The 23863-nt window shown below is 49.5% G+C and overlaps 2 protein-coding genes across 5 annotated transcripts in view; both read left to right on the forward strand.

Annotated features, from left to right (window-relative positions):
* Positions 1-10083, forward strand: part of Flnb (filamin B) — a 130765-nt gene extending 120682 nt beyond the window's left edge. For all 4 annotated transcript variants that reach the window (XM_021647301.2, XM_021647305.2, XM_021647302.2 and 1 more), the window contains 4 exons: positions 1244-1420; positions 5256-5474; positions 6961-7164; positions 8804-10083. In XM_021647301.2, the coding sequence (XP_021502976.1) occupies positions 1244-1420; positions 5256-5474; positions 6961-7164; positions 8804-8991 (788 nt within the window). In that variant the 3' untranslated portion in view covers positions 8992-10083. The remainder of the gene's footprint in view (positions 1-1243; positions 1421-5255; positions 5475-6960; positions 7165-8803) is intronic.
* A 6064-nt stretch (positions 10084-16147) lies between these two features.
* Positions 16148-19406, forward strand: LOC132656421 (protein SPMIP1). Its single transcript, XM_060390925.1, has 2 exons — positions 16148-16649; positions 19288-19406. The coding sequence occupies exons 1-2, from the start codon at positions 16148-16150 to the stop codon at positions 19404-19406; spliced, it is 621 nt and encodes a 206-aa protein (XP_060246908.1).
* Positions 19407-23863: the final 4457 nt, after the last annotated feature.

Here is a 23863-nt window from a genome sequence, read left to right on the forward strand (position 1 = left end):
TGTCATTGGCTGTAGTCCTAGAACACCCAACTCAAGAGGACACGTGTAATAACGAGGCCTGGTAATTCATATAACTGCCAAGTTTGGGGTCTGCAGTAGAGTTCAACAACAGTTTGATTCAGTCACTGGTGGTGTTCACTAAGGCCCCAAAGATTTTTTTGTTGTTTTTCTTTGATTTGATTTGATTCTTTGAGACATAAGTTCCTCTATGTAACCCAGGCTGGCCTGGAATTCATATATCCCAGGTAACTTCCTACTCAAGATCTCCCTGCCTCAGACTCCCAGGTGTGTCCTACCATGTGACATCGGGCTGAGTACGGCCTTAAAACTTTTCTTCATTGCCTTCTTGGTGACAAGATGGCTACAGTAGCACCTGCTATTTCATTTTCAGAAGTCCTGAGAGGCAAGAAATCTATAAGTCTGTAGCAAGCCTCCTCCCATCTCAGTGAACTGGGACACATGCCCATTCCTGAGTCACTTCCTGTGGCTAAAGAAATGAATTGATTTACCTTGGGGAAAGAATTTTTTCCCCATCCTGTGACAGACTGAATCTGGGCCTTGGGGTGGGGATCACTTCCCCTGCAACATTTTGGCTTTAAGGCAGGGGCTGGGCGGTCAGCTGGGAAATGCTGGAGGAAGTTCAGTGCCAAAAGATATGGATAGGTAGCTGTGTCTAGAACATTCCTTTGTGGAGAGTAGCAGAGAAACAAAAGAAGGTTTGGGTGGAGCTTTGGTGGACACCGCCTTTAGGACTCTGGTTCTAAAGGAGCCAGAGACTGATACAGAGGCCTCCTGGTATATATACCATCTAAGGGCAGTCTAGGATGACCTTGACACATGTTATGACCCAAAACAGAAAAGCCTGGCTGTTTCAGTTGCTGACAGTTGCTTGCCTTGGGCTTAATTACAGAGCCTCAATGCCAGCTGGAACTGTATTTTTCCCTTCAAGTGGTCAAATGGGGAAACATGGTGAGAAGTAGACTTTTTCATAAAGGATGGATTGTGAGGCAGGAGCCTGAGCATATAACAGAACTGGAGAGTCAGAGCATTTCCCAAAGGGCTGATTAGGGAGACACAAGTCTAGCTGGCCTTGAAATCTGTGTGTTAGCTGCCCGGTTCCCAGCTGAATGGTGTCTTTAAATGATTCAACGCTGGCCAGCTCAGGTTGCACGCAATGCTGTGTCCCCACTTAACTCTGGGCTGCTTACCACCCACACTTACCTTATGACTCTTCTCCTTCTAGATAAGTACGCCGTTCGTTTCATCCCCCATGAGAATGGCATCCACACAATCGATGTCAAGTTCAATGGGAGCCACGTGGTTGGGAGCCCTTTCAAAGTGCGAGTTGGAGAGCCTGGCCAAGCAGGGAATCCTGCTCTGGTGTCAGCCTATGGTGCTGGGCTCGAGGGGGGAACCACAGGTAAGAAACAGGCTTGCCTCATTACCCAAGCAGTTCTAGAGCAAAGCTGAAGGAGACAGCCTCAGCCCCAGCAGGCCTTCTGTGCTCTCTCCTTGGGAAAATGCAGGCATGTGCGCTCTGGTGGACTTTGGAAACCACTGTTTGAATCCGGAGAAATTTAGAGTGAAGCCTGTTTTGTCACACCTCATTACTGTCGTAGCCCAGATGTCCTCCTTCAACAAGTTCTTCAGCCCTAAGGGCAGGATGGTTGACAGCTCAGTGTCATTAATCTGGAGAGTTTTCTTTACACAGAGTTTGTGGTGCAGCTCCTGGGCCTAAATACAACCTGCTCCCAGCCTCCCAGGAATACACTGATCAGCTTAAGCTCGCTCACAGCCTGTTTCCTTGTGTTCTCTGCTCCAGGAGCTGGGGTGGAAGGGTGCAGTAGTCCTCAAACTTTATGAACCTGTGGCAGCCCCTCCGTGGACCTGTTCTGCCTCCGGTAAATGTGAGCACTGCGAGCCAGTCACCCATCATGGAGGCTTTCCCACTTGCTGCCTGTCTTTGGGCTGGCGTGGTGCTTAGTGGCCAAGTCAACCAGATGGTTGATTCTTGATAGACAGATTCCCAGTTCAATTTTAATTCTGTGGAAGTCACCTGACTGAAAGGACAACTCACCTTTTCACTGGGCATCTATGCTCTTTTTTTTTTTTTTTTCATACTGGTTGGCTTTCATAACTTGAACCGAAGGCCACTTATGTGGTCTGCTTGAGATAGGCTTGACTCTGTCCGTCAATCAGCGATAGGGATAATAGGGAGTCTGTCCTTGTAAGCATCTGCCAAGAAAGTCCATAGTGTGAGCTCAGTGGAATACCACTTCTAGTTGCTGTTACTTGGAGCTTCTTGGGAAGATATGATGTGCATGGTCGTGGTCCTCCCCCAGCCCTCGGCTGACTGACCCTTCCAGCTACTCCGAAGAGTCCCAAACTCTGTGCTCTAACTCCAGGTCTCTGTTTAGCACTCCTGCCCTGAATTCCCCCTTGATCTTCCTGCCATGCTGTGATTCGTGCAGAACAGACTGCCTTCCCCATGCACCAGGGGATGGTTTGCTATAGTTGCAGCAAACCGAGTCCTGGAGTGAGAGCCTCCTAAGTGGTAGAGGAGCCCTGCCCAAGTCAGGAGTGGCCAGTAGACTGGCATGCTGCCAAGAAGTCTGGCCAAAGCAGTGTACTCCATAAAACCACCCCCTCAGTGGCGTCAGTCCTGCCAGATGCCCTTGGCACACCCAGCCTGACTTCCTACCTCACTCTGAGCCAGTACCTTGCCCTTGGATGAGATCTACTTTGCAGATTGGGAGAACTAGACAATATGGTCTATTGGTCTAGCACCCTTTGCACCCATTCAGCTGGAAGTTCATAGGACCTGGGGGTCAGCCCCAGGTCTATGACCGTGAAGCCTGAACCCTTAGCTCCTGACCCTAAAAGCACATGCTGTACCCTAGCCAGTCTTGTGGAGTGTAAACCAGGACCCCTACCCTCCAGAATGGTTTCCAGGCAGCCATACGGGCATGGGGCCCTCCTGGCAATAAGGCAGACAAGCAGGCCTTGGCCTGGCCACACAGCAGCCTCAGCGGAGCTCAAGCCAGGAGCCATCCGATCCTCTGCTGGCTGCTGCTGCCACACCTCCCTCTACTTCCTCTTGGTATTTGCCCCCCTTCTGGAGCTCAGATGTCAGGCTGTGCTCTGGCAGTGTTGCTGCTAAGGAGCTGCTCTTACAGAGAAGGCCCGGGACTCACCCATTTCCACCCTTTGTAAATATTGCTCTGTTCACAGAGAGGGCATCTTGTTTTCCTAGCCTGCCTGCCCCCAGGCTTTCCCCAAATATCCATCCAGAGATGACACAGTTGCAACATGAAGAGTACTTTCAAAAAAGGATCTGCATGGCCACCAAAGGGCCCCATATCCAGAGCGGAGGGAAGCAAATCTCCCTGTGTTTGTAGCCACCCTGTATTTCAGAGCTCAAGCCTCCTTAACATGGGCTCTTCTGTGCAGGTCTCACAGTAGGAAATACCAAGAATTCAGGGCAGGAGTGCTAAACAGAGTCCTGGAGTTAGAGTGCAGAGTTTGGGAGTCTTTGGAGTAGCTGGGAGGGTCAGTCAGCCTGGGGTATGGGAGGACCACCACTGTGTGCATCACATGATGGTGATAAATGTCTGCATGTGCGTTTCTTCTGGGCGAGTCCCTCAGCAATGAGATGGACAGTTAACACGTCTAAGCTGCACTTGTGCTGAGCCCCAGCTGTGGGCGGACAAAGTGATGGGGGATAGGGCACAGGCCCACCTCATAGGCCTGTCCCAAGTGTGAGAGGAAATGAACACATGGAGTTCTTTTAATTCCCAGTTTCCCCTTGTCCGCATCATCACTGCCTTTTCCGGCTCTGGGCTTATAGGGGGCAGGGTGGGGCTGCTTCTGTCCAGGACAGCCAGGTCTTTCCAGCTTGTTCTCACCACCTTGCAACCACTTCCTGGACACACCGCCCCTTAGTGGCTCATGGCCTGCTCTCCCCCACACAGCCTCCAGCCTCCACACCAGCTGCTGGAGGTTCCGGGAGGGGCTTCTCAGATGCACTGATTGATTGACTTCAAGGCAGAGTCAAGGTGGGATAGTAGGGAAACTTTGGGGCAGCAGCCTCAGGAGCTTCCAGGAACAGCTGGCTCGTGTTTAGGGGGTCACACCATAACAGCTTCTTTGTCTTACTGATAACCAGGACAATAATTCTTTCTCTGGCCCAGAAACTGTAGTTAAACCAAAATATTTTCCAGCTGGTTTAGCATCTGAGGCGCTGGCAGAGGTACAGTGCTGCTAGAGGATGTTGCACTAGGCTGCCCCCTAGAGGGCTTCTGGTGACACCCCCAGCAGCTCCAGCTGCCCGCCTCGTGCCCTTCTGGACTGAAAGGAGGCTAGCACAGGAGATGGGGGAGCTGGGTCATTTGTTGATGTTTCTCTTTGCTTTCCCTTTTGTCACCGGGCAGAATGAGAGGTCAGGTGTGTCTCAAGGCTGTCAAGTAGGGTGGATGTAGCAGCTGTCCTATGTGTGTGTCCGTCTTCCTATCCACCCTCCCATCTGCCTCGCCCCACCACCAAACAGTGGCTTCTTAGGCCTAGACAGTCAGGCACGGGTAGCTTGTCTGCAGCACACCACGTTCTGGTGTCGCACCTTGAGTTACACATAGCTTGAACATCACACAGAATAGGAAACACTGGCAGAGTATTGGGCTTGCAGAGTGGAATGTGGCCTAGGGTCTGGTGTGGTGCTCAGTTGGCAGAGTTGATGCTTATTTTAGTTCCTTCTCTTGTTGCTGGCATTCATGGCACAGTGAACGGACTGACTGTTTGCAGCACCAGCCCTAGGATTCAGCAGTGTCTAGGGTGAAGAGAAAGGGAAGAAGGACTGGGCTCCCTCCACCTGGTCCACCCAGAGGAGAAGGGAGAGGTCAGTGAGGCCCACACCTCTGCTCTCCCCTGGAAGGAGAACTGGGCTCTGTTGCCTGAGGCAGCACTTCAGACTTACAGTGACAACTTCCTTGCCCTCAGCCACATTCCCAGAGACAATAGTGTGGTCCAGGCAGTCGGTGTAAGTGGGCGAAATGTCAGCCCCACTTATGACCCAGCCTGGGCAAGGGAGCTGCCCCACCCCCCCCAAACACACACACAGAGCCTGTGTTTATGTGTGCCGGGAATGCTGAGCTCTAGAGCCAGCTGGTTCCCATGCTACCACAGCAAGAACTTAATGTGGACAAGTTTATCACCCTTACCCCTCCAAACCACTCATAAATATCACGTTTCCTCTTTCCCAGGTATCCAGTCAGAATTCTTCATCAACACCACTCAGGCAGGCCCAGGGACATTATCTGTCACCATTGAAGGACCATCCAAGGTCAAAATGGATTGCCAGGAGACCCCAGAAGGGTACAAAGTCATGTACACTCCCATGGCCCCTGGAAATTACCTGATTAGTGTCAAATATGGTGGGCCCAACCACATCGTCCGCAGTCCATTCAAGGCCAAGGTGACAGGTAATGAGCGACTCTGGTTTTACTCTACGGCCCTGTAGATCAGGTCTTGTGAAATTACCCATAGTAGCAATGGCAGGTGATCCTTAGATATGTTGGGTCCACAACTAATCTCAAATGTAAAGAAATGGTCCATGGGCAGCAAATACGCTGCCCAGCTATGTGAGCACTGGGGCAGGAGCTCTCCCCTCCGGACATTAATCCTAACCTTGAAGAAAAAGCAATTGCTTCCTTTTAAGCTATGACATATTAAGGTATAGAGAAATAGGACTTTGGGGAGCTGTCTTCACGAGAGCTGTGATGTACTCACAGAGTCTCAGCAGACCCTGCCCCTCAAGTTCTACTTCAGTTTAATAGAGCTATAAATTCGTCATTGTCTCAGAGGATCACAAACAATTAGTTTCAAGGGCTCTCTAAGGACATACAGAGGGGGAAGCAGCATTACCAGGCCACAGAAGAAGACAGGGCAGCCCCTCCTGATGAGACCTAATTGACTAGGATCAGAAGGAAGGAGAAGTCCTCCCCTATCAGTGGACTTGGGGAGGGGCATGCAGGCAGAGGGTGGAGGAAGGGAGGGATTGGGACGGGAGGAGGGATGGAAACACGGGGGGATACAAAGTGAGTAAAGTGTAATTAATAAAGAAAAATAAAATTTAAAAAAAATCCCTACAAGGCCTATAAAGCCTACCTTCTTCAAAACACTGAAGGAAATACATACTGTGCTGAGAGTCACTGAGTGCTAAGAGTCTTCAGAGCCACGTGATTCTCTGTTGAATAAGTGCAGTGGGCTCGCTATAGAAAAAGTGTAAAACTCAGATAGGAACTCATCCGCTCTCATGCTTAGAGTCAACTTCTGTTTGTCCCATCATTTCCTTTACATCACATTATATAAAATATTCCATAAGTACAACAACAAGATGTGGCTTCTACTCAGCCTTTACCGTGTGGAGGGATTACTAGGCCTTGTTAGCCATGGTTTAACCTGGTCTGTTTGCCCAGAAAACCAGATTCTAGCTGTCCAAGTGAGGTCCCAGGGATTTAGAAGACATGGCTTGGTGGCGTATACCTGTGGCCCACCGTCGAAAGCTGAGGCAGGCAGACCCTGTCTTTTTAAAAGTAATGATACGAGGGCTAGGAGCCGGGCCTAGTATAATACTCCTGGAATCCCAGCCCATTAGAAGATCAGGCATTCAAGACCAGACTTGACTAAATGATACCCTGTCAAAAAAAAAGTCACCCCCAAAAGAATGGGGTATATGGATGACAGCAGTTTGCTTACCTGGCATGTCCAATGATCTGGATTTTGAACCCTTCTACCACAAGCGTATGCGCAGTTGTGAAGTGCTGTGGAAGTGGCTTTTGTATCCAGGTAGTAGAGCCTTTCTAGATCTTTTGTAAAGGGTACACTTGTCTCCTGGCTGGTAGGGCCACACTCAACACAACACCAATTGGCCTGGCCGTTCACGACCCCCTCCTTCCCATGTTCTAGGCCAACGTCTTGTCAGCCCAGGCTCAGCCAACGAGACATCATCCATCTTGGTGGAGTCAGTAACCAGGTCTTCAACAGAAACGTGCTACAGTGCCATCCCCAAGTCGTCCTCAGATGCCAGCAAGGTGACCTCCAAGGGGGCAGGGCTCTCGAAGGCCTTTGTGGGTCAGAAGAGTTCTTTCCTGGTGGACTGCAGCAAAGCTGGTAGGCAACATGGGTCCGCTGGGACGGGTTGGCATGAGGGTGGTATAGAATATTTCAGTGTCCCTAGGATCTCTCCTGTAATGTCCACTACTTCCCCTGCCCAACTAGAAACCATGTTTTCTTTTTCTGCCTTTCTGTTCTTCATATTCTTAGATGATTTTCCTTTCTTTTGCCTTTTGATTCTTTCACCAAGACAAATGGAAAGATGGTTGTGTCCCCACTTCAGATGAGCAAACTGAACTGATTGCCTAACCCCCTTCTCTGACACCAGGTGCTTTAACCATAGCTTAAAATTGATTGGGACTGGAGAGATGGCTCTGAGGTCAAGAGCACTGGCTACTCTTCCAGAAGTCCTGAAGAGACTGGCCAGCTCCAGCATGGCGAGTATGGCTCTGGCAGGCCTTGCTTAAAATAAAAAAAAAAAAAAAAAAACAAAAAAACAAAAAAATATGATTATATTCCTAAAGCTAGCCCCCAAGGTCTATCCCTTTGTTTGACTACTTCCTCACTACCAAGGCCCAGCTATCATTCCAGTTTTTAGTGGGTGTGCCCCTAAAGCAAGCACAGGGTCCAGCTTTAAGGTATTGAAGTCCAGCAATCAAAAGACCCCTTAGCTTATCTAGTTAACATGCCCAGTTAAACTTAAATCCCTCATCCTAACATGGGGTTTCCCATTTTACCTTATAAACCTCCATTTGCCCATGGGCCATGTCTCTCTCCCCTCCCAGAGGCAGTCCTTTGTCTCTCTGGGACAAATGCCTCGTAGCCCTCTAGCTCTCCTTTGTTCCCTTTCCCTTCTCCCTCTTCCTCTATTTCCCATCTTTGTCTCTCATTCTCTGCCTTCTGTCTCTCTGGGCAAATACATCTCCTTTCTGCCAAGAACTTGGGCTTGGGGGTCCTGAACCAATACTTTGCTTTCAGGACGCATGTTCACACCTATCTGTAACTGCATTTCCAGGGCTTCTCACACCCTCACACAGACACACAAGCAGGCAAAACACTGAGGCACGTAAAAGAAATAAGTAAATCTTCCTTAGGTTTTGGTGGTCAGTTGCTTGGCTTCATCACCTAACACAGCTTTGTAGCAGTTACCTTGGGCAGGTTGACCAGATCACCTAGAAGTCAGTTTCTTCTACCAAATGGGAATCGTCGTACTTTCCCTAAGGTTCTCTTTAAAAGAAGATCCTAACAGCCAGCAGTTCTGTAGCACTGTGCGCTAAGGGTTTGACTCTGTGGCATGCAGAAGCTTTAAAGGGAGACTAGTGAAGCTGGGCGTGGTGGTGCACATAGGTGGGTCTCTGAGTTCGAGGCCAGCCAGGACTACACAGAGAAACCCTGATTTAAAAAAACAAAACAACAACAAAAAGAGAGACTGCGAGTGGCCTTCCTGGTTTAGGTAAAGAGAAGAGGTGTTTCATGTCTGAGGTCACCAAAGCAGTGGGTATCAGAGCTGGCACTGGAACCCCAGTCAGGCTGTCTCTACTGGTAATGCCCATGCTTTGCTGCCTGTCAACAGACTATGGTTTTATCCCAGCTCAGCCAGTAACCCCTTGCCTCTCTACCTTTGTCACTCACATCCCCTTCCTTCTCTCTCTGCTTAGCCAACTCATCTGATCAGTAACAACCTTCTTCTCCCCAGGGTCCAACATGCTGTTGATCGGAGTCCATGGGCCCACCACCCCCTGTGAAGAGGTCTCCATGAAGCATGTGGGAAACCAACAATACAGTGTCACATATGTGGTCAAGGAGAGGGGAGATTACGTTCTGGCTGTGAAGTGGGGGGAAGAACACATCCCTGGAAGCCCATTTCATGTCACTGTGCCTTAAAATAGTTTGCATCCAATCCTGGAGAAGTCCTTTCAGTTGCTTTTTGTTGCTAATTTGTAATTCTTTTTTTTTTTTTTTTTTCCACAATGTCCTCAGCCTGCTGGTGGGCCCAGAACCCCATCCCAAAACCTCACCACTCATTCCATGTGCCCTTAGTGCTCTAGACTTGACTCTTGAGGGCATGTGAGGCATCGTACGAAAGCAAGCTGGGGCCACAAATATGCAGAGTACTCTGCCCAAATCAAGACTCTCATGTTCAGAGGTCACTGCAGACAGACCGTGATCCTGAGCGAGACAGACTGGCTCTCCTAAGCTCCTAGTCTGCTCAAGCATTTATCAAACAAGAATGTCCTTGCAGAAGGGGGTCCTGCACCCCACTTGCCAAAAGACCCTTGCAACCCACTTCTCTCAAGACTAGACAAATAAGAAAGTCTGACCCAGATCACACTCCGTGTCTTGGCTCTGTCCTGGGCCGTGGTCACTTTGACTTCATCCCAAAGGCAGCTCAGGGGCAGGAGGCTTTAGAACACCTTATACCCCATTTTTGGAATTCTGCACCTGCCTGCTGCTTTATAAACAACCTTGAAGACATGTGGTCATGGCCAGATGCAGGTCCACTACCAACTGCCCCCAGAGTCTATTGCTTCTGCTGAATGGCAGAGACCACTGATATAAACTACTGCAAGACCCCTTTCTGCAAAAGATGGAAGGGGCAGGCACCACTCTTATGACCCAGAAGAGGTTTTAATGACCAAGACACTAACACATGGACCCTCCCGAGGTCTCCTTAAAAGCTTTGGTGTTAGCATCGCCAGTCTGTCACATGACTGGAGCGAATATTAACAACAACAAAAAGAAATGGGGTGTTGGGACTATTGTCATGGATGCGGCAGGGGTGAAGTGGGTATCCTGCACCAGGGCACAGCAGCTGGAGAGGTGTTAGGTGGTCAGAGCCACCTGTTAGGAACTGGAGCAGCTGAACCCAGGTGTGAAAGGACTACATGCATAACAGACACGGAAACCAAACTGGAATCAAGTGCCGAGTGGAAGGTGTGTCTTATAACTTATTAAATAAAATGTTTGCTCCATAAACAGCTCCCTCTCATTCTTGGAGTCATCAAAACGAGGGTTGGGCCTCTGATCAGCCCCTCCCATCTCTTGTAAGTGCAGGCAATGCTATTTGACAATGGGCCTGACCTTTTCTTACAAGCAAAGGACTGTCTTTTCCTGAGAAGGCAGGGCCAGTCTCAGAGGCAAGGGGACTCAAGAGGGCATGTTGGCCATGATCCCAACATGACTTCTTTGGAGTCCCAAATATGGAACCCAAGTAGAAACTGGCTTTTACCTAATATCAGGAATATTGCATTCTCAGGATTGTTCCCAAATAGGATCTGTCACACGTCCACTCTGCCTTAGACGGGGTTGGTACTCCCATCTGCCCCTCCCTCTGTCCTTGACGAGGAAAATGATTGCTGATGATGCAGGACGTGTTTAACCTTCCATCCACACTGCTCACGCGACATTTTTCACGTAACAAAACTAGCATGGGTACAGTTTACACCCCACACTTAGAGACCTACATCTAAAATGGGGACAGATTTGGGCCTATACCTTTTGACCTCAGAATGGGGTCATATGTGACAGTGCTCACAAGTCACAGTACAGGCAAGCAGTGCAAAGGGCAAGGGTTACAGAAGCCCTACAAAGGCCCCTGGCTGTATCCGTGGAGATGGGAAGGCCCTGAAGCCTCCATTCATGAGAGGATTAGAGGTCCAGGCATGGAATCTGGATCATTTAGTGATGGTATGTGTATGTGACAGGATATCTTGTATCCCAGGCTAGCCGGTAACTCCCTATGTAGCCAACAAGGACCTTGAACTTTTTTTTAGATGTATGCCAGGTCACGAACAAGCCCTGAACTTTGTACATTCTAGGCGAGCACTCCACCTGAGCTACATTCCCTATTCTGCATTCTCTATGCATTTTGGTTTTGTTTTTTGACTTCTGTACCTGGCTCTTTATTAACAATAATTTGTTTCCCTCTGAGCTTAGAGGTTAAGGCAGATGCACCCATCCTTCTAAAAGCCTGTGCCTGTCCTAAACTCCTAGGCTCTGTAGGGCTGTGGGCCATGAAGAGTCCGTGCAGACACTGTCTAGTGTGATGCTGGCTTTGCCAGAGAAGCTCGGAGATGCCACCGTTCATCAGTTCCCCTTGAACCTGACTAGGTTTCCTAGGGGAGACAGCATTTGTACACCAACAGCATTTACTTTGGTGTAAAGCGTCCCCGTGTCCAAACGCTGGCTCTTAACTGGCCATCTGAGCATGTGCCAGCTTGGCTGGGGGGAGTGAGGCTCCCATGAATTCCCTCTGGCATCTGTGAAAGCTCTCTGGCAGTGATGTGCCTCACACAACAGGATGTGTGAGCTGGCTGGTGATTGGCACCCAATGGGTGATGATAGTTTTACCTTTGGGGTGCAGCCCCACTATTGCTGCCTGTGACACCAGGGCCTATGGGGTTGGAAAACCTATTGCTCTCAGTGCCCAGAACCAGAAAGCAGCCCTTATCTGCACCTGGGCTTGGCTACCATGGAAACAGGCTATTGTTTGTGTCAATACTCAGAAAACTTTGAAACTTGTGGGCCTGGTGCCAGGTCCTTCCTGACTTTTGCTGTCTGACTTTTCCTGTGCCCTGGCTGAAGCTGGTGTGAGTCCAGGATGCCACTCTTAGGTGGCCAGTAGAAATTGCAGCCAGTGTCCTCCCTGCACTGCCCATCTTCAGTGCCCATTCTGCCTCCCAAACTGTCCTCTGCAGCCCAGAGAAGCACTTACCAAGAGACTGCAAGGAGCGAATACTCATTAACCAGTGCATATAAACACTAGCCATTGGCCACATGTTCTAGGACCAGGGCCTATGGGAGTGGAAACCCACTGAAAGTCACATTTTGATGCATTTGTTATACAAGTCAGTGTGTAGTGTGCTGGTGGCTCATGCTTTTAATTCCAGCACTCAGGCAGCAGAAGCATTCGGATCTCTGTGAGTTTGAGGCCAGCCTGGTCTACAGAGGCTAGTTCTGGGACAGCCAAAGCAAATAAAACAAAAAAAAAAAAATTTTAAAGGCAACAGAATCAAAAACATCAAAAGGATAAAGTGGAAAAATGGGTGTTCTAGTCTTGTGCCCTAGTTTGTTTCTTACAGCTTGCAAAGCTGACGTTGGGGTAGCAGATTGCGGTGGTTTGAGTTTTTGTTTGTTTGTTCAGTTGGTAAGAAGATCTAATACAAGCGCTCTACCACTGAGCCATGCCCCCAGCTCATCCCCTGAAGCATTTAAGTGGGGAAATAAGAGTTGGGAATATAGTACAGCTCAGTGGTCGGACGCCGGAATTTTATCTCCAGCACCCATATGAAAAGGCCAGGCGTGACATGGCCGGGAGTCCTGGCACTGAGAAGGTGCCACAGCTGGGTCCCCAGGCTCCCTGGCCAGCCAGCCCAATGAGCAAGTTCCCAACCACATGAGAGACCTAGCTCAGAAAACAAGGTGGACATCACCTAATAAAATTTAATATTTTTTTTCCTTAGGAATGCCAAAGGTGGAGACTCTAAGTAAGCTGGTTTCAGTTTTTCCCTTTGACCTTTCCCTAAAGATTTGGCCAAATGCACGGTGGACAGGGTCCTTGTGAACAAAAGATCTGTCTGTTTTGTCTGAGCCCCCAAACCTGTGGGGGCCAACTCATGTACTCACACCCCTTTTCTCTTCCTCAGTATTTTCAAAGGCAGGCAGGAGCCTGGAATTTACAAGCCTGGCTTGTGGCACGTATCCCAGGGTGCTTTGAGCTTTGGACTTGTTTATCTCCCCAGGACAAAGAATCTGCTGGCCCTTTATTGCCCATGTTTCCCCTCTGACTGCCTGCCCTTTCACAGAACCAGGATGCCTTGCCTTGCCTCGCCCAGTCAACACACATTCTTTGGGTCCAGCCAAATCTGGGAAGGGTGTTGTCAGGGAGGGAGGTTTGACAGAGACTTGGGTCTCAGGGTCCTACTAATTGAACAGCAAGCAGAAACACCCAGTTGTGTAAGAATTCAGCAAGCAGCATGTCAGATGCAACAATTTCCAGTCTAGATTTCAGCTCCAGCCCTAAAGCTTGCCAGCTGAGGTAATCAAGCTCAGGTGATGGCCTCTGTGTTCTCATCTGTAAAATAGGGAGATAGTGGGGACATTCTAAGATAGTACATTCTAAGTAAGACAAACCCCTTTCCATTCAGCCCATTTATCCCCCCCAAAGACCTGAGTAAACCAGAGCTTCCAGGATGCCTGGATGTTGGCATGAATTGCCTCCCCAAAGTGGAGGGGAAGGTGTGTCCCATTGGGGTAAAAGCTGGTCTGCTGGAGAAGCTAATGTGATGGTTCTAAGCACAGCGGCCAGGAGGCTCATGTCCTACAATGCCCTGACTTCTGCCAATGGGGGAAGTCACTCACCCTTGCAGAACACATGCCTCAGTTCTTCCAACAAGGTAGGACTTAGGGGAGGCTGTGGGACTAGGGGGCCAGAGCCTGCTGGGGGCTGGATTTGGGCATCATGAGTGGAAACTTGTGAAGCACTGAGCTAGCAGTAATTAGGATGCAATAGGTTCAAGTTTAACAATCCCAGCTCTGCAGCTTACCAACCAACACCTCAGGGACTGGCCTCTGGACTTCAGTGCCCACTTCTGTGAAACAGGAAAATATCCCAGACATGCAGGTCAGTGCTCTTCCAGGCAGAGCCAGGAAGCTCTTACTCAGCATGGGACTTCTGTTCCAGTGCAACTCCAGGCACATAGTAGGACAAACAGGGTTTGCAGCCTGACCCAAGAGCCAAGAGGTTACTTGATGACTACTGTGAACACTCAAAAGGAGGTTCAGTAAGCCCAGGCTTTCATGCTTGGTTTGCATCTAATCTCTTTAAGTCTCCAAACTCCCTCTAGCCTTCGTTGTCCCCCCAGGAACAGCTTAGGGATGTTTTACAGCTTTGAACCTGCTCACCTTTCAGATGAGGGTCCCTAATTCTCCCTGGCTGGCACATGTCTCTAGTTATGATCTGAATCCAAGAGCACCCCCAGCTAGGAAGCCTCCTCTGTCTCCCTATCACCCTGATATGTTGCTCTAACTACCTCCTGCACTGAAACCTTACAGGCTGGGAGCGAAAAAGCTGTCCCTCCTCATCTACCTACGTTTTGTATCTTCGTCATCTCCTGACATGGGCTCTACAGCAAATGAGTGTTTGTTGGTTAAATAAATGAGTGCACATACAGCAAAGGATAGAAAGACAAGGCACTGGAGCATTGTGGGTAGCCCTCTCCTCACAGGCTCTCTCTAGGAAAGAGGCAGAGGCTGTGAGAGTCCCCTAAGCTGACCTGTAGTAGGGCTGAGCCTTTCCCCTACCTGCCTTTGGCCACTCTGCTTGCATATTCACCGGGAGAGTTTTGTGCCTGTAACTTGGGCAGAGGTTTTGAAGCTGTTAGAGTTAGAATCTGAGCTGCCCCACCACAGACTCATGTGCTAGGGATTAGGTTGCCTACGCAAAAGGCTTTTATGGGGTGGTAGATGAGGGCTCTGACCTAGGGAATGGATAAACCCTTCATGGGTTCATATGGTGGTGTTACTGAGTGCTGGAGAGAGGTAGGAGGTGCAGCCTGGCTGGAAGAAGTCTGTGTGTTGTGCTGTCAGATGGATCTTACCTTGGCCCTTCCTGTTGTCCCCCTTTCTCCTCTTACTGGCCACATGAGGTGATGATGAGTCCTCATCGATTTAGTTTGGCTACCACACTGTTCTTTGTGCCCAAGCACATGAGGCCAAGTGACCATGGACCAGACCAAACTGAGCCACAACAAATTGTTTTTTGCCTTTAAACTTTTTTTTTCTTACGTATTTTGGTCACAGCACCAAAAGTCTGACTGATTACAGGCTCCTATCCCAGGACAAACATTTAATGTCACTGGGCCCCCCATTTTTCACACATCTGAAAAAGGTTCTGGTCAGAACACCTGCAAGGAGTGTGCTAAAGCAGTGAAGGGCCCAGGGTGGGGCCTGTGTGAACCTCCAAATAACAGAAGTAGTCTGATAAGAGCATCTCTTCTTTATACCTTCATTTCTGCACCCGGAAAGGAGGCAGAACAAGGACAAGGCTTCGGGCCTCAGAGCACAGCAGAGTACCTAGTTCTTGGCAGGTACGTGTTAAATTCCAGCTGACACATTCCCACCACTGTCCTGTGTCCAGACGGATTTCCAGCTAACAGGGGCAGGACTGAGGCTCTGAGGAGTGAGGCCATGGAACTGTCATGACAAGCCCCTTAGCCACGTGCCCACGCTTCCTGAGGGTGGACCCTGGACCTTCTGTGGGTCCATCTGGGTGCCTGGTATACAGCAGGTTACTTCAGGATCCCATGTGTGGAAGCGAGGCAGTGGCCCCTGTGTGTCGCCTTGGGAATATTCAGCATATGACCCCCTGGAAAAGAGTGGGACACACACACACACTTGTCACCCTGGGAGGGTCATGGCCAGACTCTGCTCTCTTTTAAATGTGTGTGTGTGTGTGTGTGTGTGTGTGTAGTGATGCTTGTGTGAGTGCAGATACACCCATGGAGGTCTTTCTCTCTCTGTCTCTGGGCTCTCATATTTATACTCTCCCAGAGTCCTCAGAATTCCACTAACTCCAGCTGGCAAAGATCACACCCCTCTCTGAGCTGCAGGAAGCAATTTTTAGCTGTGGACAAACTAAGGCAGTCCCACATCCTACACTTGACATTAAAACAAGAACCTGCTAACATAACATGACCAGAGACTTTCACCACAGAGGTCAGAGGACAGTTTTGGGAGGGGTACTCTCCTTCTACCCTGAGTTCCATCCTGGAACTCAGGCCATTGGGCTTGGATGGCAGAACCCTTACCAGTGGACCCATCTTACTGGGCACATGATTCTGCTTCCTTTTCCAACTTGATATGGATTGGCCTGCCAATAGATGACCCTAGTCCTCTCACCATCCCACCCCCTCCTCTCCAGTAGCCCTGGCCACTTGGCTCTCATTGGCTACGTGTTTCCTTGGAGACGACACCAGCCATCCAAACAGACTGCTGAGCTTCAGGAAGAAGAATCTCCCTACCCTCACCTGGGTTCCCTAGCATGAGGGACGTGTTCAACCCTCAGAACCATGCCTACTTTGGGAATATAATAAGGAAGGAGGTGGCTGCGCGAACCGCCTGGACTATCCGCTATGGACACAAGTACCTGAGAGAGGCGTCTGGGGCCAGGAAGCAGCCCCAGCAAGCCCCCTTTGGGTCAGTCTCGAAAGCATGCCCAGCGCCTTCCACTGGCCCCCCGGTCAGAAAAAAGGAGGGATGGTCGGAGGCCAGGGGGGTCCGGGACCAGCTGTTCAGGGCTGCGGGTGTCCAGGGAAACAGAGTGCAGCAGGTCAGAATTGCTCCTCAGCACAGAGCACCCCAAGGCAGGCCGGAGGACTTAAAGATGAAGCACCCTACCCCAGCCACCCTGAAGCTGCTCTTCCAGGGTACCTCCCATGATGGCCAGGGCCGGACCATGTACCTCAAGGAGCGGAATCGACTGAAACCAGAGGAGAAGTACAAGTACCCGATGGTGTCTTCCTGGGAGTACGGCTGGCATGTAGGTAAGACCAATACACTCTTGCCCTTTCCTGCTTTTGGCAGGCAGGATTGACCTTCCTCCCCAGCCTCACTCTTCGCTACCTCCCTCCTGATGCAAAGAACCAAACTAGCTCAATACACTGCAAACAAAGAACAAACCTGCAGATTAGGCCCAGTCGCTAGGACGGACACACACACACACACACACACACACACACACACACACACACCTTCCCCTTCCTTTACCAGGCTGGATTACATACTACCCTCCCTAGGGAACATTCCCAGAGCCCTCCAGGTAGAGCCACTGAGCTCATTTGGTACCTCTGTAGCTTGCTGGGTCTACAGAGCCACACTAGAATCACCAAGTCAGCAGTCTGCCTTGTCTATTTGGCCTGGAGGGCCTTTGGGGTTCCAGGATTTCCTGATTAATGTTTTTCATAGCCTCTCAGCTGCCTGCTTGGAACTGACACTGAGTGACTGTGGACACGCCAAACATGGTGGTGCACACTTGTAACCCAAGCACTCAAGATGCAGAGGCAGGAAGATCAGGGGTTCAAAGCCAACCTCAGCTACGTGAAGAGACTGACGTGAGCTAGAGTTACATGTGACCTGTCTCAAAAACACTCAAAACCCAAACCAAATATGAACAAGAAAGAAAGGCCTTTATTTGCAATGAGTATGGGGGGATCTCACATCCTGATTCTACTGCTCCTGGATGACATGATCTCACGAAAACATTCACTTCTCAGGGCCTTGGTTTCTATGTCTAAGAAATGGGAGTAAGCAAGCGGGCATGGTGGCACATGCCTATAATCCCAGCATGGAGACAGAGGCAGGCAGATCTCTGTGAGCTGGAGGCCAGCCTGGAATACAAAGTGAATCCAGGACAACTAAGGGTGAACAGGGAAACCCTGTCTCAAAACAATACAAAAGAAACAGGAATAAGCTAGTACCTGCTCCCCCTTTGTATCAACATTCTGGGGAAGCCGTGTTAGAAAGCACCTAAGACAGGAATTCTGCTCACAAGTCCTGTGAAATGTAAGTCCTGTAAAATCCTTCCCTCAGGACAGCCTGGAGAGCAGCTCTCCCCTTAAAGGATCTTGGGAGCAATCAGGCTCACATGGCAAACTCAGCCTGAGCTGGACGTCCCATTTTCTTTTTTCACTTGACAGCTATTATGGAGCAGCTGATGTATGCCAGGAACTTTGGCAAGGTCCCTGCCCACACAGAAGACACACAAGAAATAGATACATGGAGTGGCAGCAGGCGGTGTGAGGTGTCTTTTAATCCTTCCTGGGCATAGGAGTCAGTTGTTACCAGTGGGGGTGGGATCCAGGTCACCGCACACGTATGAGGCAGATGTTCCACACTGAACCCTGGCCAAGCTTCCGGATTCCACTGCTGCTGCTGGTCTGTGAGCCACACTGACCGTCAAAGCTGTGAGGGCTAACTCGCGATGGGAGGCTATTCTGGCAGACAGGAAGGCCCACTGCAAGTCCTGTCCTGGGTGACAAGTTCTCACGCTACTCTTCCAGAAAGGACCGACTTCTTGTATTCACAGAGAGCACCTCAGTTTAAGGGCCCAGCATCTTCCTCCCCTACGCTGCCTCACAGGCCCCCCAGGCACCGTGTTGGTAGGTTTCACTAACACACACACAAGATGCGAAGGTAACTAACTTGTTGCTTGCGTGTACAGTAAAAATGGTGCAGAACACACTCTAGAGATTATCTGTGAGTATCTGCAATACAAATATGACTGGGCAGCCTGTGCTCTATCCAGCCACACTGTTTGACTGATTCTGAGTGGTCCCCGGTTGCTGGGTATGTTGGCTTATAACCAGAAAGCAGACTGCAGAAACCCACAGTCACTCTCAGAATCTCTAGAACAACTTCATAAGCCTCTGGCCTCACACCCTGAATTCCAACCCCGTTCAGGTGTCACCTGGTGGACAGATGACAAACATTCTGCTGACTGATACGGTCCCCTACCCTGTTTATAAAAAAACAGAGAGAGGCACTTCATCCCAGAGGGTGCAGAGAAAGCACGGGGAAGAGAGTAGGGGACATTATCTGGGTCCCAGCTGCGTCACTGGAAAATTCCCTTATGCATGTCTAAAGCGGCAGCCTAGAGCCTCAGACAGTGTGGACTCAATACAGCGCTGGCAAGCACATTGATTAGTGTTATCATCATTAAATTATGATTGCTATTACTGGCTCAACAGGCAGGATTTGCAGTGTTGGGCATCTGGGAGGCTAGTTTGGCCTCAGGCAGCCCCTGGGGGATATTACTGTCCAGTGGGACAGTGGGACAGTCCTGATAACGGCAGGAATATGAAGCACAGTAAGTGAGCTTGGAGCTGAGTGAGGGGCCCAAGCGGCTAATGACTTGAGTGCCAGCCAAAACAGACCTTGGCCGGGAGGCCAGTGCAAGGTCTTAAGTGTCCATTGCACTAGGCTTTAGCTGTTGAACTATAAGGAATTCTGAGCATCCTGAGAGGGGTCAGAGACACTGAGGGGCAGTGGTTGTTCCTGAGTGACAGAAGACTTACCCCATTGAGCAGCGCCTGCCTGCTGACCCCGAACCTTTTAGCTGGGAAGGTACTAGCGGGAGGATAGTGGTGACAACCCCTGTTCATCCAGGCCTCTGCTGTGTTCTAGGGGATGTCATGGAGAACTACAAGAATCCAGCTTTTGCCAGAACTTATCCCATCACAAAGTCATTTTACAACAAAAATGGCATTTTCCATATTCCACGGCGATCAGACAACATCATGTGAACTTGGCTTGGAAAAGGCCTCTGGGGCTCCTTTTCCCTATGATCCGCCTGGACCAGAAAGGTGGGAGATGCTGCAGGCCAGCCCTACCTCACTCAGTGTTCTGCTGAGCCCTGCCTGTTTGGCTGAGAGTGACATGAGGAAGTGACTGGGGCATACACCTCTGGGGTGTTGTCCTAGGTTGGAGCTCCTGTCTACACACAGAGAACTCCGTTTCTTGCAAAGTCACCCCCACGCTGCCATCACTAGCAATGCTGCCTCTTTTCCTGGGGAAGACAATGAGAGCCCATGCTGCATCCTGAACAGGATGGGGAGTTCGCTGAGCCTGCAAGGTGCTAAGGAGAATGATCTCCTATTGTTTATTTCTCTACATGTGACTGATGGGTCTGTAGCAGAGTTGCTGTGTCCCAGTGTATCCTACAGTTCGGGGACGAGCTTGCCGGTGCTCCTCTGGCTGCTTCCCCTGCCCCTGAGAGCCTGCATCAGTCAAAGATGCCCTGCTTTCTTGCGTTGCAACAAGCAGTCCCTAAGGCCCACCTGTTTAAACAATAAACAAATAAAGATACATTTCTCTTTTTTTTTTTTTTTGCTTCTTTCCCCCCAACTCATTGAAGATGTATTTGTCCTGGTAGAGTCGGGTCTGATGCTGACTGGCCACTTCCTAGTCCTCATCCGGGAGACGCTGTCCTCATCTGGTGGCTCTGTCAATGACTCAGACCTCAGAATCCCTCAGAATCCCTTTTAGAGTCCTCTGTGTCCAGGGGGAAGGGAGAAACGTAGGGAGTGTAGAGACTCTGGAACCATGTAGGATTTTTGTTCACCTGATTTTTCCAAGAAAAAAGTTTTTTTCCAAGAAAAAGCTCAGGTTGACCTGGGACTCTTGCCTAAAATTTCCATGACTCCCAGGATCACCAAGCCTGACAGCACTCTTGCGCACCTTGGCCTTGGCCTGATGTTGACCGCTCATATTCTATTAGTGAGAACAAGTCATATGGCTTCTAGGTGGGTCACGGCTGGTCTGTATAACCATGAGCCCCCAGCAGGAATAAAGAGAAAAGACCTCCACATATCTAATCCATCTCTGCCACAACTGATGCATGTTCTCGGGCTGTCCTGGAGCCGCAGCCACCATCTAAAACTCCTCATGCCCTCCTGTATTAGTTTTCATACGCTACGAAAATCTGGGAGACTTCAAACAACAGAAATCTAGAGGCTGGAGACCAGGAAACAAGAGATCCACAGAGCCATGCTCCCTTGGATCTGGCAGTGGAGGCCCTTCTTGCCTCCTTCATGCTTCTCATGGCTTGAGGGCAGGCTTGTACTCTTTGGCTTGTGACAGCTCTGCTCCAAACTCTAAACAGTGTCACACAGGTCAGCCTGGGCTGTCTTCACAAAACCACTGTCATATAAGGATATCAGGCATGTCAGATTAGGGCCCATGTCAGTCTAGATGACCTTATTTACTAATCAAAATCTGCAATGATCTCTTTCCAAATCAGGTAATACTGCAAGACACTGTCAGTAAGGATTTCCACACACCCATAATTCAGACCACCACATCTGCCTTCTGATCACCGCTCCCTACTGGGTCTATTATGGGGTCATCTCGATGGGTCTTCCTTTTTTTGCTCGAAAGCAATCCCCCAAACAATCCCAGACATGAAAATAGTGGTCCGTGGAGTCCCAGCAGGCATTGGTGTCCAGGCATTGGTACCTCATTGCTTAAGAGACACCCATATGTAGGGAGCCCAAACCTTCACATAGCGCTTTGCAAAACCAAAACATTCACAGGTCTGCTTCATTTGCCCAGGGCATTGTGGTACTCTCCATCCTACTAAAAAAAAAAAAGAAAAGGCTGAACATAGGATGAACTGGACAGGGGCCACCTCTAGAGGAATTCTCCAGGCCTTTACTGGTTTTCCCATTATCCTGAAATCTCACAGATGAACAGACCGCTTAAAATATTGAATACAACAACTAACATACCTAGTTTTCCCTAACCAACCTTGACAATGACCCTGAGTGAGACAGTAAAAGACAGGATGACCGAGGACTGCTGGGGAACTCACACAGCAGCCTGAGAGTTGCTGGAAAAACACCCGCTGAATGTCCTCAAACACCAATAACCCATTGGGTTTGCTGGGGTGACTGGACTGACAAGGCCTCTGCTGGGCTCCTGGGACAAAGAGGGCATGTCTTGAAACTCACAGATGGAGTGGGAAGGGCTGTGCTGGAGAGCCTTAGAGCACAGAGAAAGCTCCCTGAGGCAGGCCACGGGAAGGCTGTCATTAGAGTCTGGCTTGGCAAACCTCTGGCACAGTGCCTGGCTCTATCCATGTGTGGGGTGAACTGTGATGGTCTCTAGCAGCAGCAAAGACAAGTTGCTCAGAAGAGGACGGGCCCTACTAAATGACCATCTGAAGGGCTGTTTCCTCAGTTCTCCCAGGGACCCTGCTATATAGCTAGCACCATTCTGAAGGTGTGGGTTGAGTAGACTCATTATTAACAGCAGAGGTCCCAATGTTTGTTTGTTTGTTTGTTTGTTTGTTTGTTTTACAAAACAGAGTTTCTCTGTGTAGCCCTGTCCTGGACTAGCTTTGTAGACCAGACTGGCCTCAAACTCACAGAGATCCACCTGCCTCTGCCTCCCCGAGAGCTGGGATTACAGGCATGTGTCACCTTGACCATTGATGTCCCAAATGTTTATGCCCTAATTCTCTGTGGGAAGCCAGCCAAGGACTGGGGGATAGACACATAACTCAGATAGTTAAGTGATTGCCTGGCATGCACAAAGGCCTGGGTTCAACCCCCAGATCCCCAGCACCTCAGAGAGGAGGGTTGGTGACTCATGTCTATAATCCCACTAGAAACAGAAGAGTCAGAAGTCCAAAGTTATCCTTGTTTACATAGCCAATTCAAGCCGAGCCTGGGCTACAAGAAACTCTGAATCCAAATGGAAAAAGGAAGGCGGGGAAGGAGGACTGGGGAAAAAAAGCCTCAGCGGTTAAGAATGCTTTGATGTGCAATTTATGTGGACTAGAGTTTAGATCCCTGCATTTCCAAAACCAGCCAGACATCCTGCACATACCTGTAATCCCATTGGATAACTGGGGTTAAGTTCAGACAGAGCCTGCCTCAAAGAACTAGGTGTAAAGGGACAGAGGATGACACTTGATGACGTCTTTCCGTAGGTGTGCAGCCCCACTCACACATGCACCTGCACCTTCTCCTAGAAACAAAGGAAGGGGTAGAGGAAGAAGAAAGGAAGGGAGGGAGGGAGGGAGGGAGGAAGGGAGGGAGGAAAGAAGGAAGGAAGGAAGGAAGGAAGGAAGGAAGGAAGGAAGGAAGGAAGGAAGGAAGGAAGGAAGGAAGAGAAGAAAGGAAGGAAAGGAAGGAAGGAAGGAAAGGAAGGAAGGGAGGGAAAAAAGAAAGAAAGGGAAAAAAGGCAGGCAGATACACTATGACGTATGGCATAAACACCTATGTGGGATTTGTAAGCATTTCCTAAGCCTGCATTTCCAGGTTGTGTTCATGAGCCACACTCGTCACTGAGCACTTAAATGCCTCTTGCACACTGAGACGCTCTCTGAGTGTAAAAGGCACCTGGGTTTCTGTTTGTTTGAAGATTTACGATGGTAGAAAATGTGAACCCATCAGTAATTCTAAGACTGAAATGATAGATTGTTTAAGTCCGTTTCCCTGTGAAGGCCTCAAGAGCGAAAGTTTCCAGCCTTGTGAGCCATCTGGTCCCACCCACAGAGATGTTCGACTGCGCTCTGCGAGGCATCGGAAAACACTTGCCATGGCCTGTTCCCATGAAAGAGCAGAGACCAAAACCAAAGGCAGATGGGCTCGCTTTGACACCCACACACGGACCCTCAGCTTTAAATTTATAAAATACGTTATTTTCTTTGTTTACTTTTACTTTAAAAAATATCACTGCTAGACAATTTCAAGTTGTATATCGGCTCACAGTATGTTTGTATTAGACATGCCTAATCTGAACAATACTGATAGAAGTTAGGGTTGTCAATGATGAAGAGTGCATGTGGTCACGTGTGAATTTCGATGACAGCCTAGAGAAGGTTCCCTGAACCCCATTCTAGCATGGAGTCCCGATGCTAAGGGCTGCTTCCTCGGTCATCATCCTAAATTCTCTTGTTTTTAATTTCTTTATTATTGTGTGTGTGTGTGTGTGTGTGTGTGTGTGTGTGTGTGTGTGTGCATTGTTTTGCTTGCGTGTACGTCTGTGTGAGGGTGTCAGTTGTCAGCTGCTATATGGGTGGGGGAAATTGAACCCTATGGCGAAGTTCCCAGAAAGGCCACGAGGTGGCACTACAAGACAATGCATGCTGGTCTTGGCCCAGCCATTCCCTATTAGACCTGAACTGGGGTTTCCTCACCAGCGTTACAGGACACTCAGGAGAACATGGCCTTGGAGGCACACAGACCCAGATTTG

Source organism: Meriones unguiculatus, chromosome 9, assembly GCF_030254825.1.
Source record: "Meriones unguiculatus strain TT.TT164.6M chromosome 9, Bangor_MerUng_6.1, whole genome shotgun sequence".
NCBI classification, from domain to species: domain Eukaryota; kingdom Metazoa; phylum Chordata; class Mammalia; order Rodentia; family Muridae; genus Meriones; species Meriones unguiculatus.

What these genes read in the sequence shown, in the direction of transcription:
- LOC132656421 (XM_060390925.1), top strand. Translation starts at nt 16,148, where the DNA reads ATGAGGGACGTGTTCAACCCTCAGAACCATGCCTACTTTGGGAATATA. An exon ending in GGAGTACGGCTGGCATGTAG is followed by an intron (nt 16,650 to 19,287) that starts GTAAGACCAATA and finishes GCTGTGTTCTAG; the next exon opens with GGGATGTCATGGAGAACTAC.